General features: G+C 61.6%; 1 protein-coding gene across 15 annotated transcripts in view; it reads left to right on the top strand.

Moving 5' to 3' along the window:
- Positions 1 to 12,815, top strand: part of EPB41L1 (erythrocyte membrane protein band 4.1 like 1) — a 75,373-nt gene that overhangs the window by 59,022 nt on the left and 3,536 nt on the right. For 7 of the 15 annotated variants that reach the window (XM_075438274.1, XM_075438276.1, XM_075438269.1 and 4 more), the window contains 7 exons: positions 3,162 to 5,837; positions 6,400 to 6,507; positions 7,755 to 8,153; positions 9,511 to 9,621; positions 10,556 to 10,711; positions 10,904 to 10,966; positions 12,008 to 12,103. In XM_075438274.1, coding sequence (XP_075294389.1) covers positions 3,162 to 5,837; positions 6,400 to 6,507; positions 7,755 to 8,153; positions 9,511 to 9,621; positions 10,556 to 10,711; positions 10,904 to 10,966; positions 12,008 to 12,103 — 3,609 coding nt within the window. The remainder of the gene's footprint in view (positions 1 to 3,161; positions 5,838 to 6,399; positions 6,508 to 7,754; positions 8,154 to 9,510; positions 9,622 to 10,555; positions 10,712 to 10,903; positions 10,967 to 12,007; positions 12,104 to 12,815) is intronic. The other 8 variants (XM_075438284.1, XM_075438281.1, XM_075438280.1 and 5 more) reach the window with 6 other exon arrangements.

Raw genomic sequence — 12,815 nt, 5'->3', positions numbered from 1 at the left:
CATCCTTGCCTTGGCTGCAGAGAGGGTTCAGCAATGTGACCACAGTGCAGGAGCGGAGGAGAAGCTGCTGTGCCCTCAGGAAAGTAGGCTGAGGGAATGCCAGAGACCAGCCTGGGCTTCCCAGCAGGCCCAACGCAGCCACCAAGTCAGTGATAATGTTGGTTTCGTGGGTCAAACCCAACTGTGAAAGTCCTAGATGCAGCCTGGTGCTCCTGGCAGTCACTGACTGCCTCTGTTGCCATTTCCATGAGCTCGGAAGAATTAAAACATGCACTGGAGGCAGATGTGGAGGAAGGGTCCTGGAGAGCACAGGGTAAAGGGGTATCGGAGGGGCTTGTGCGAATGATGCAGTGGGGAGCCCGCGTGGGACGGGTCTCCTGAAGACCTGGCTCCTCCAGCACGCGTGTGCAGGGCTGCCTGGCTGCGGCAGGGTGCAGGGGCCGTGGCAGGGTCCCTGGCGAGGATCCATCTCCCGTCTGCGGCGGTGGGGACCCTTACTGCCATGCGCGTGGCGTGGCTGGAAGTGCACGCGTGCCATCCTCATGCGCCTGGCGTGGCTCGCAGTGCACGCGTGCCGTCCCCATGCACGTGGCGTGGCTCGCAGTGCACGTGTGCCGTCCCCATGCGCGTGGCGTGGCTCGCAGTGCACGTGTGCCATCCCCATGCGCGCGGCGTGGCTCGCAGGGCACGCGTGCCGTCCCCATGCACGTGGCGTGGCTCGCAGTGCACGCGTGCCGTCCCCATGCGTGTGGCGTGGCTCACAGGGCACGCGTGCCATCCCCATGCGCGCGGCGTGGCTCACAGGGCACGCGTGCCATCCCCATGCGCGCGGCGTGGCTCGCAGTGCACGCGTGCCGTCCCCATGCGCGCGGCGCGGCTCGCAGGGCACGCGTGCCGTCCCCATGCACGTGGCGTGGCTCGCAGTGCACGCGTGCCGTCCCCATGCGTGTGGCATGGCTCACAGGGCACGTGTGCCGTCCCCATGCGCGCGGCGTGGCTCACAGGGCACGTGTGCCGTCCCCATGCGCGTGGCGCGGCTCGCAGGGCACGTGTGCCATCCCCATGCGCGCGGCGCGGCTCGCAGTGCACGCGTGCCATCCCCATGCGCGCGGCGCGGCTCGCAGTGCACGCGTGCCATCCCCATGCGTGCGGCGTGGCTCGCAGTGCACGCGTGCCGTCCCCATGCGCGCGGCGTGGCTCGCAGTGCACGCGTGCTGTCCCCATGCGCGCGGCGTGGCTCGCAGTGCACGCGTGCCATCCCCATGCGCGTGGCGTGGCTCGCAGTGCACGCGTGCCATCCCCATGCGCGTGGCGTGGCTCGCAGTGCACGCGTGCCATCCCCGCAGCTGTCCCGGCAGTGCCCTTGGGCAGTGCGGTGTCCTCGCCGGGGGCCAGCGGTGGGCTGTGCCCACCCGCCCGCAGCCTGCCCAGGGCCTCCCCCCCGGCACAGCCCGGCTGGCACTCGGGGGATCTTCAGAGGTGGCCACGCTCGTGCTGGAGCCCGGGGCGGGGGGCCAGGTGTGGGGTCTGCTGCGTGCCTGGGTGCTGCCCAGCGAGCTTTGCTTTCTTCGGCACCTGGTAGAGAAGGCAGGAGCTGGGAGGTGGCATTTTTCTGCCAGGGGCTTTCACCAATTTCCGATCCCCCTCCTTGTGGAAGCCCCTCCACTAGTAACTGGTTTTCCTCCTTTCTCTCTCTCCTCTGCTCATCTTCTTCTCCCTTCCCTCTCGCTCTGCTTCCCTCTGCCCCCCTGTTTCCCCTTACCCAATATCAGTTGTTAGGTTTCCATTTTGGGTGCAACTGTTCCGGGCATTCCCGCTGACGCGTGGGACATGGCTCACGCTTCCACGGATTATTTTTCCCAGTTTGAACGGGGAGCGGGCAGCCAGCCCCCTGACTTGCTGGGGCTGGAGTGCATCCTGGTGCCATGGAGGGTCCGTCCGTCCGTCTGTCCCAGCCTGCAGACGTGACGCTGGCTCTGCCCGCAGCCGGGCGCCCAGGCAGCCTGTGGCACGGGCAGAGCCAGCCCCAGGGTGGGCTCTGTGGGACCGTGCCCGCAATGTCGCCCTTCCCGCGTGTGCTGCCTGCAGTCGGGTGCCTGGGGGGGCTCCTGGGCTTCCCCATTGGCGCAGATGTTTTCCCACTGCTGTCTTCTTGTTGGGTTATTTTCTACCTTCTGTTCCAGAAGTGGTTGAATTTTAGCAGTGCTTTGTCCTTGGCCCTTGTGAAGTCTCGACCTGTCTGGCAGGACGGGCGCGTGAACGTACAAAGCGTGCGTAGCAGCAGTGCAGATGCGCTGTCTGGTGGGTCACGTACCCACTGTGTCCTTGCTGCAGGACGCTCCACGAACTCTGCTTGGTCCCTGCTGCGGTACCCGTAGCTCTCTCGGCTGCCCAGCCTGTTTCAGACAACCTTTTACAGGGTGTGTTTTCGGAACTGCTTGGTTTCAGCATTGTTAGAAAGCTCTGCTAGATAATTGCTCCTGGTGAGATTTCCCTGGGGAGCTGGAAAGGAAGGATGGACTTTGGAGTGAATCTGAGCTGCAACATCTGGAAGGAAGGGGAATGGGCCTTTCTGATGCCTAAACGTGGTTTCTTCTCTTGCTCGTGCTCCTGGCAGTCTGACACAGTCTTAGGGCGCATGGACGAAGCTGAGAGTGAAGCTACTCAAAGCACAGACTGTTACCTACAGTGAAATCTCGCCCTTTGCTCATGGAGATTGCTAGAGCCAGCTGGAAACAGGAGTCAGATGGGGAGTCCCAGTTGGGTTTAACCAGCTGCGTTCCCCTGCCGCATGAGAGATGCCCCAATGGCTGTTAATGTGTCTGCTGGGAGCGATGCTCCCGCTTCTGTACTTCCCACAAAGCTGCACATGTTGCAGGTATGTCAGTGAGCCACTGCCCAGAGCAAAACAGGCCCTGGAGAGGATAGAGGGGCTCAGTCCCCGTCAGGGCATCAGCCCCCTTGTTTTCAGTCCCTTCTCTCCATCAGCGAGTTGCCAGGCTCTTTGTATAAACCCTGTCTCAACTCTTGCATGAATAATAATAATAATTTAGTCAGCCCTGTCCGAGGCAGACCAGCTTTCTGTTACTCATGACAACAGTCGTCAGCAGTTAGGTAAAGTATGTTTGATGCTAACTCTTCTTGCTCCAATTGCAATGCAGGGCTCGGAGCATTGGGTATTTATAGAGAGAGAAACTCCTAGGCTGGAAGCAGTAGCTCTAAAGAAATCTCTGGGAGTCAAGAAAGAAGAAGCACGTGCAGGGACCTCAGAGGTGAAAACGAGCGCGAGCATATCGGAAGTGGAGATGGCAGTAGGGAAAGCCAAGGAAGCGGCAGGCCAGGAAGAGCCAGCAGATGCAGCCCTGGATACCCAGACGAGAGCAAAAATGATCGCTAGCCCAGAGGATTTTGAGTCTGTCTGGGAGGATGAGATCTGTGAGAAGGAAACCAGGGGGCAGCCCCGTCAGGAGGCAGAGGACCTGCCAGCTGAGAGCGCAGAGGATGAGCCCCAGGAGCAGGGCGAGGAGGCAACAACCAGTGAGCCAGGTCTGCCCAGGCCATGTCAGCAGCCTGAAGAGAGGCAAAGGGCCAAGATTTTGGGGCCAGAGCCTCCCCAGGGAGAAAGCGAGGTGGTCTCCAAGGAGCAGGCTTCTGCAGCCTCCAGGAAGCAGGAGGCCAGAGTGCCGGCCGCAGCCACAGAGCTCGTTAAAATTAAAGTGAAGGCTAGTGATGACAGCTCGGAGACTTCTGCGACCCAGAGGATCATCTACTTGGGAGATCCAGAGGGAGAGGAGAAGGACAGTAAAACACACCTGCTCTCGGAGACTGGTGGACAGCTTGGCTTAGAGGAGAGACCAGAGGCCACTGTGAACACGACCAGGGAGGAATCCGGGCACACGGTACCTGCAGCAGAAGGTTTCCAAACCTCTTCCCCAGCAAGTCAGCAGCACAGGGCAGTGTTTGGAAAACCTGTTGAAGCACCAGAGCAGCCAGGGGCAGGCTGTGATGGGACCAGCCTGGTGGGACGTCCCACCTCGGAACGGGAGGAAGGGCTGAACCTACAGCAAGAGAAAGCATCTGTTGGGCTGACAGGCTGCGAAGCACCCGAGGGAGGTGAAGCCCTACCGTGTTCCCAAGAGGTGGGACCAGAGGGGACGGATCTGCAAAGCCCAGGAGATGGCCGTGGAGCTGAAGAGCACAGAGGGAGCCCAGTACAGAGCCCGGACATCTGCACGGCAGTGGAGGGGCTCTCGGGAAGGTTTGGAGCAGACGGTGACAAGGAGGAAAGCGCTCGAGTTGTTCTTCAGATGGAAGAGATAGAAACCAAGTCGCCTCCATCAGCTGTGCTTTGGCAGGGCCACCCTCACACCGCCGTGGGGTTGGAGGGGGATAAACCTGGCACTCCGACCCCTACGCCACTTCCCCAGAAATCCAGCTCCGTCCCTGCAGAGCCAGCCCCAGGCACTGAGCCTGAGGACAGCGACCTGTCCCAGGGCACCAGCCCTGCACGAGGGGTGGGCATACCCATGGCCGTGAACCCCTCAGCGGAGGTGGCACGCGAGGAGGCAAACCCTGCGGTAGGCAGAGGAGCACCCGAGGATGTGAGCCCTGTAGCAGAGGTGGCAACACCCAGCGGCACCGATCCCGAATCTGAAGAACAACCCCAAGACATGGGCTTTGCTACATGGAAACCCCACCAAGGTGCAAGTCCTGTTGCAGGAGGACCACCCCAAAACACAGACACTGCAGCAGAGCCGATCCAGGTCAGAGACCCGGCCACAGGGGAGGTGGCTCAGGACATGGACCCTGTCACAGCGGGGGCAACGCAGAGCAAAGTCCCTGCCGCAGAAGAGCCAATCCAGCAGGAAAAGTCCATGATAAAAGAGCTCTCCAAGGACACAGGGCTCACATCAGGGAAGCTGACCAGAGGAGAAGGCTGTGGGATAGAAGAATTGTCCCAAGACAAAAGCCCTTGCATGGAAGAACTGCCTCCCAAGGCTGAAGGACCAGAACAACAGACAGAGGTCCTAGTAAGAGACCTGACCCAAGAGTATCCCGTGGCTGGAGGACTGCTCCACACTGCAGATCCCAAAGCGCAAGAGCCACCTTGGGACTTGGAGTTTAATGTGGGACAAGACCTGCAGGGCAGGAGCCCTACAGTAGGAGAAATCACCAGGGACAGAGACCTTGCTCCGGGGCAGCCATCGCAGGAGAAGTCTCCTCTCGAAGAAGCTGATGATGTCCCGCACTCCCACTCCCCTGTAGCAGGATTGTGTCAAGGAAGCAAGACGTACCGGCTCTCTACCTTGGTCGATGAAGGTGGGGGAGAGGTGGAAGCGAGCGGTGGGACACATCAGATAGAGTCTGGGTCACCGATGTGCGTGGCTGGGAGGACAGGAGCCTTGTCCCAGGAGCACGGAGATGTCACTGTGGCCCCGGGTAGCTGGCAGGACAGCGAGAGCTACAGGAAAACCTCAGTGGCCTCGAAGATTAAGATGTTTGAGCAAAGCGAAGCTGAGCGAAGGGCAGCCCAGGAGGGACAAGAGCGTGTGGCTGAAGCTGAGCCATCAGCAAAGGCGAAGGGGAAGATGGGTCTGGCCCAGGACGTGCTGTTGAACACAGGCCTCGTCTCACCGCCGGCAGTGCCGGTCCCTCCGGTGGGACCTGTGTCCAGCGTAGGCTCCTTGGCCTTCGGGCAAGGGGCTGGTTCAGGAGCCACCTCCCAGCCTCTTTCTCTGAAGGAAGATGTTTCTGTTGACCTGGAGCACCAAGGAGAAGACAGTGCTGACCTGGCCTCCCCCGACTCTGGCTGCGAACTCACACTGGCAGAAGCTGTGGTAACTCTCCCAGTGAACTGTCCGGACGGAAAGTTCATGCGCATGTTGTGTGGCTCTTTATGATCATGTTGAGTGGCTCCTCACACATCCATTGACTGACAGCAGTCGCTTTGCATCCCCTGTCCTTCCATGTATGTGCGTGTGGTCAGGCTTATTCGCTGAATGCAGACCCGCTGGCCCGTTGGTTCATCAGCTTTTGTTTTGTGACCCCCCCCCCCGACATTTTGGCTCCCTGGAGAATGCCGCTCGCTAAACCCGAGAGCGGGCACCCGAGCTTCGTGTCCCGGGAGCAAGGAAGGGAGACGGGGGGGTGGCTGAAGGAGCTGCGACTCTGTCACGGACACGCACCCACCCCTAGCAGCAGCGTGCCCACGCTTCCAGCTTCACCCTTGCATTTCTTACGTTGGTGTCCCTTCTCGCTTAGCTCGCCGGCCTCACTCACCCGCCCCGTCCTCGGCAAGCTGGTGGCTGGGTGATGAAGCAGCTTTCTTCGCTCCCGTAAGCGCTAGATCAGCTCCTGTAGCGGTCATTTCCTTACAACTAACCGTTTTCTCTAATCCAGAGCAAATCTCAGGAACCAACTGGGGAAGAAAAGGATTTATCTCACCCGTCAGTAAAACCCAGCCTGAAAGAAGAGAATTTAAAGACTGCTGTTCCAGTGGTCTTCCAGGTCTCAGTGCTGTTTTACTAACCGCTTCTTACCGTAGTGTGAAAGCTCACCTTAACCAGCTGAGGGCTGCGTGCTTCCAGCTCCTCTCCCCGTTGCAGAGCTGTTCTGTGTGTATCTATACATACACCCACACACAAAAACGTGTATGCAGGTGTGTTCCTCTCGAGTTTGTTGGCACCCTGTTCCTCATACCTCTCAACCCCCCGGCAGTGCCAAGGGACGGTTGTGCCAGCACAACCCTGTGGCGGGGATGGCTCTGGCTGCAGACGCTTGGACCAGGGTGCAGGAGGTGGGTTTCCCCTGGCATCAGGGGGCTTAGAGCTGTTCCTGAGGGAGAACTGCCTAGAGCGAGATGCAAAGTCCAGCAATGGGTCTAGATTTCCCAAAGCCCAGCGTGGGTTTGGATTTCCCGTGGCTTCCTGGCAAAGCGTGGCGAGGGGAAATGCACCCTCGGATGGCGGAGTTGAGAGGTATGTCCGTGGCTGGAGAAGAGCTCACGGAGGGAGGTCCCCGCTTGGCTCTGATCGGGCTGCCAATTGCACTGACCAAACACTCAGCCAGGTCGTCCCGACGGCTCGCCCCGGCTGCGGAGCCGCTGGACGGGAGCCTGGCCTTGGTGGGACACACTCGGCAGCCGCCCGGCGTGCGGGGCTGGTGGCCACCCCACCAGGCTGGTCCTCCTCCCGCCGGGGCGATGCTCCGCAGGGCCCACGCGGATGCTCAGTGGAATTGGCACACTCCTTCCCTTCTCCTTCACCCTGCGTGGCTGATGGGGCCTCTTTCTTTCAAACTCTTCTCTCTTTCTTTTCCTTTGGTTTTTTTTTGAGTGCCCACCCTTACTGACATACGATAGCGCTGGCGTCTGAGCTGTTTCTGAATGTCTCTTAACAGACTTCTTGTTTTGCTTACATCCGCTTCCCCCGGGCGCACTGACACGCCTCCGAGCTGGCCAAGCTTTCCTGTGTGACTGACCCTTTTCTGAGATGATTCATGACCAACAGACTTTTGGCAGAATCAGACCGAATAGCCCCTCTCCCCCCACCCCACCCCTGCAAAGTTTCTGCTGTCAGAAAGGTTTCAGTCTCCGTGCTTGAGTTGTGTTTGACTCGACTCTGTGATGTTTGCTGCAGCCTTCTTTCTCCTCCTCCTCCTCCTCCTCCTCCCTCTGGCCGGTCGGCACTGCCAGCGCGGCCGCACCGTGCGGTGCTCACTGTCTCCGTCTCTCTCCGCCATTGTGTCTCATTCAGAGAGCGGGCTTGAGGGAGGGCGCCGAGGAGAGAGCTAAGCCCCCTCGGCACAGGGCTCCCGAGAGTGACACTGGCGATGAGGAGCAGGACCAGGAGAAGGACTCGGTCTTCCTGAAGGACAACCACCTGGCCATTGAGCGCAAGTGCTCCAGCATCACGGTCAGTTCAACCTCCAGCCTGGAAGCAGAGGTGGACTTCACAGTGATCGGTGACTTCCATGGCACAGCCTTTGAGGACATCTCCCGGAGCCTGCCCGAGCTGGACAAGGACAAGAGTGAAACGGAAGACGAAACCCTGGTTTCCTTCCAGCACGCTGACAAAACAGTTCCTGGACTGGAAGAGGATGGCAAAGGCGGGGAGAAGGTCTCCCAGCCCAGCCCAGATGTCTCCCAGCTAGAGGTACACAGGGACGCCATTCCACCGAGACTCTCTCGGTGCCGTCACGCCTCCATGTTCCTTGTCCTGGTGCCCGATATTGTGTTGGCGTGCACTGCCACGTTGGTTTGGAAGAGCATGCTAGCTTCCAGACACCCCCGGGTGTCCGCCTGGGGTAGCTGTTTTCCCCCGATGCCCGCTGTCGTCTGTGTTGCATGGCTCTGTCCTGTGTTTTGTGCGTCTGCTAACCGGGAGCGGTCACCGTCGTCTCTTAATCCGCCGCGTTTGGCTGCCTGTCCCTCGCACCACTGCCGCATGTCAGCGGGCGGGACGGGCACGCGCCGCTCGCCGGCGGCGCTGTCCTGGTGCTTTGCATGACGCCAGTGACCGGTTTGTGCAGGGAGGAGAGACGCGCTGCCAATTAACCCCTCTGGTCGTGCCGGGGCTGGGGGGGATGCACAGGGCAGCTCGTGGGAGCCGCTCCGAAGCGCGTGGAGAGCGGCTCCGATGCTGGGGGTGATTACAGCGGGGCTGAGGAAACTGCATGCGGCATGCGTGTGGAAGGTGAGTGTACACCACAGGGAGAGGACGGTAGAGCCAGCCCAAGGTTGGACGAAACGTAGCCTTGCCTCTGCGCTGGGCCAGGGCCATCTCCTGCCCGGTCAGCGCCGGGGCAGCCCTCCAGCCCGGGCAGGTAAGTCCCCAACGCTGCCTGGAGCTGCTAGGGTGGGTCCAGACCTGGAGCTAGGAGAAAGCTGCAGGATTAGAGGGAACTTGCTCTGAGCCAGCCTGGAAACCCTTGAGCGGAGCATCCAACGCCATGGGCACTCCGTGGTGCTGGCATGGGGCAGGGGAGGCCGTTGGCGCAGGGACGCCGAGCACTGGCTAAGCATCCCCTTGGCAGCTCCCGTTCCCTGCAGCGGGGGAGTGCTGGATACCTGTCTCCATTCCCCCGAGGTGCTGACACCCCGGGTGTAACCACAGCTCTCGGGAGCTGGTGCAGATCATAAACCTGCTGCGGGGCGCGAGTGAAATGGATTTGGTGGGTCTCACCCACCGTTTGAAGACCAGTCTGACCTAACCCACGGTGTCTATAAATCTACCCCAAAAAATCCCTGAAAACCCCAGGGACAGAGCATCAGGTCTGATTCGGGGTACGTCAGTCCCACAGGGCGATTCGCGTGGTGGCCGTCTGCTCAGGGCAGCAGCCTGCCTCTGCTCTTTGCCCAGGTGGGGCTTGGCGTGACGCACGCAGGACGTCATACGTGGGTGGCACTGGCAGAGGCGTGGGGCAGGGACGGTCTGCTCGTGGGGGCTGGTGCAGAAGGAGCACCTGGGGCCCTTGGCATCGTGCCCCACACTTGCTGTTTTTCTTCTGCAGTCATCAGCCCCCAAAACGGACGCTGCGACTGTCAGCCTGGGGCCGGGCGTGAAGAAGCCTGAAGCAGACGGCTCTGCTCCCCACCGGCTCGGCACCGCAGACGCAGCCCAGGTGACGCGGTGGCTCCGTCCTCCTGTGGCCCTGCTCCCCAACGGCTCTGCCCAGCCTTAGTCCAGCAAAACCCGTCCCTGGGCAGCAGCACTGGGAGGGCGGGTGGCTGAGCGGGGTGGTCGGGGACCTCTGCTCACCGTTGTCTTCCTGAGGTAATGGGATCCTGGGGTGCATTAGGAGGAGTGTGGCCAGCAGGTCGAGGGAGGTTCTTGTCCTCCTCTACTCTGCCCTGGTGAGGCCCCATCTGGAGCACTGCGTCCAGTTCTGGGCTCCCCAGTTCAGGAAAGATGAGGAGCTACTGGAGAGAGTCCAGTGGAGGGCTGCGAGGATGAGGAGGGAACTGGAGCATCTCTCCTATGAGGAGAGGCTGAGGGAGCTGGGCTTGTTCAGCCTGGAGAAGAGAAGGCTGAGAGGGGACCTTAGAAATGCCTCTAAATATCTGCAGGGTGGGGGGTCAGGAGAACGGGGCCAGACTCTTTCCAGTGGTGCCCAGCAACAGGACAAGGGGCAACGGGCACAAACTGAAGCAGACGAAGCTCCAGCTGAACCCGAGGAAGAACTTCTTCCCTCTGAGGGTGACGGAGCCCTGGCCCAGGCTGCCCAGGGAGGCTGTGGAGTCTCCTTCTCTGGAGATATTCCAGACCCGCCTGGACACGGTGCTGTGCAGCCTGCTCTGGGTGACCCTGCTTGGGCAGGGGGTTGGGCTGGGTGACCCACAGAGGGCCCTTCCAACCCTGACCATACTGTGATTCTGTGGTTCTGTGAAGCATCAACCCAAAGCCCACCCAGAGATACTCTGTGTGCCCCCCGGCCCCATCTGCCATGCTGCTGGGCAGCACTGGCACATGAGAACATCTCTGGGGGGTGATGGCCACCATACACGCTGCACCATGGCGTCCGTGGCCTCACGGCCCTCCCTGGCTTCCTCTGGCAGCGAGGACAGCCGCACCGTCCCTGCGAGTGTCACCGCCTCCCTGGCACCTCCAGGCTCACCGGGTTTCCCTCGCAGGTGGAAGGAGGGAGCCCAGGCAGCAGGGATGCCACAGCCGCTGCTCACGCCGGCACCACGGAGACGGCACCAGCGACCTCGGTAAGCGGGGCTGGCCCCTGGAGAGCAGCGGCAGCCACTGTCCCCTGCGGTCCCTCTGCTCTGGCGAGGGCGACTGGGGCCAGCTGTGCTGGGCGGGGACCCTGCCCCACGGGGGATGTCTGCGGAGGGCGGCCCGCCGCGTTTGCCCCCACGCTGCGCCCGAGCCAACGCACCCATCCGCTCTTCTTTCAGGATCACAGCACCAAGGCTGGGAAAGCGGCCGTTCCTGCGACAGACCTTCGCTCCCTGTCTCCGGTGAGGGGGGGACGTGGTGCCACCAGCCAGGCCGGGGAGTGGGGAGGGAGGGAGGGAGGGCAGCAGCCCTGCAGGCTGGGGCAGGCTGGGGCTGGTCCCACAGGACCCCGTCCCGTGTCCCCAGCACCCTCGGCTGATGTGGTGGTACTGAGAAGAGCAGAAGGATGTTTAGGAGGTTGGGGAGCGAGATGGTGGGGGACCACCTGGCCTTTCTCCTGTGCCAGATACGCACCTTGAGCACTTGCTGGAGGAGAATAATTCCTGAAAAGTAGCCCAGTCCCTGGTGAAGTCTCATAGAGGGCTGAGATATCCTTAGCCCTGGGTGTCCTGCCTGGCCACCCAAGGCCACGCACGAAGCCCGCTGGCTGCCAGGGGAGGTGATGGCCGCCCACAGCCCTGCCCAGCAGCAGACCTTCCTCTGTCAAGTGTTTTGCTACTCGGCTGCCTCATTTCACTGGAGTCCAGCCTGGCCGAACGCCGCGTGCTGCCCCAGGCTGGTCACCTTGTGCAGCGGGGAGAACGTACCCGGCACGGCGCGGCTGGGGCACCGGCGCAGCCGTGCCAGCCCTCGCCACGCAAAGCGGCGTGGGCAAAGCTAGAGGCAGCCCGAGAGCTCTGCGCTTACGGTGACCCTGACGATGGATGGGGAAGAGTGAAACGCAGCCACGAAATCATCTCCCGGCTGCCGAGGCCCTTTCCCGCAGCTCCGGGCTTGGGGTAGCTGTCGAAAGTTCTCCCTGCCCCCCGAAAGAAACCTAGGTCCAGTTGGAAGCACAGTGCAGGGTCTTTTTCCCTTGTCACCCTCTCGGCTGCCCAGGGAGGCTGTGGAGTCTCCTTCTCTGGAGAGATTCCAGCCCCGCCTGGCCGCGGTGCTGTGCAGCCTGCTCTGGGTGACCCTGCTTGGGCAGGGGGTTGGGCTGGGTGACCCACAGAGGGCCCTGCCAACCCCTGCCATTCTGGGATTCTGGGATTCCCCTCCCGCGCTTGGCTGAGTGGGTGCATCTTGGCAGCCCTGCTGACGCCCCGCTCTCTGTCCTGCAGATCACCAGCGGCTCCGCCGGGAAGGACGTGCTCACCAGCATATTCAGTGCCACCGCGGAAACCCTCTCCACTTCCACCACCACCCACGTTACCAAGGTAAGAGCAGCTCCAAAGCGGGCAGCCGGGGGTTTCCTGATGCGAGCCGCTGGAATTTGAGGATGATGAGCCCGTGCCCGCTCAGCCCGGCTGCGCTGCCTGCCCCATCCAGCCAGCTGTGACCGCGGGGGGCTGCAGGCAGGGACAGCCGGGCGGCGGGTGTTTGTCACCTGCGTGCCACCCACGGGGACCGGGAGCGCGTGCTGTGCCCACCTCTGCTCGTCGGTAGACGGGGAGGGCAGGGAGCTGTCGGGGCGAGACGGAGGAGCAGCGCGCGGTGTCGCTGACCTGAAGCCAGCTGCAGGGGTGGAAGGGGCTCCAAATTAGGCTGCTGGCAGTGTGAGTGCCCGTCCCTGCCCGTGCGGCTGGGGTGAGTGTTCCCAGATGTACCTGGAGCCAGAGCCCAAGTCCTCCTGGCCCAAGAAGCCCCCAGCATCAGTGCTGGAGCATCTCGCCTTGTGTCAGCTACGGGAGCCATGATAGCGGGGGGTGTATTGGGATTATTGGAGCTGGAGTGGCAAAGGCAAGGGGGGTTGATGGTAGGAAACAGAGGAGACGAGGCTGCGTCAGAGGACCTCGCCCACAGCCATTTCATTCCCAAATTAAGTGCATGTAAATGAAAGCAGAAGCTCAGTGAGGGAGCTGAGCGGGAGGGAAGGGTGCTTGGTACCTACCACCCAGCCCTTTTCCTTTCCTCCCTGCCTGCGGCCAG

The sequence above is a fragment of the Opisthocomus hoazin genome, chromosome 18 (genome assembly GCF_030867145.1).
Source record: "Opisthocomus hoazin isolate bOpiHoa1 chromosome 18, bOpiHoa1.hap1, whole genome shotgun sequence".
Taxonomy (NCBI): domain Eukaryota; kingdom Metazoa; phylum Chordata; class Aves; order Opisthocomiformes; family Opisthocomidae; genus Opisthocomus; species Opisthocomus hoazin.
This window is presented reverse-complemented; position numbering and strand designations above follow the sequence as displayed.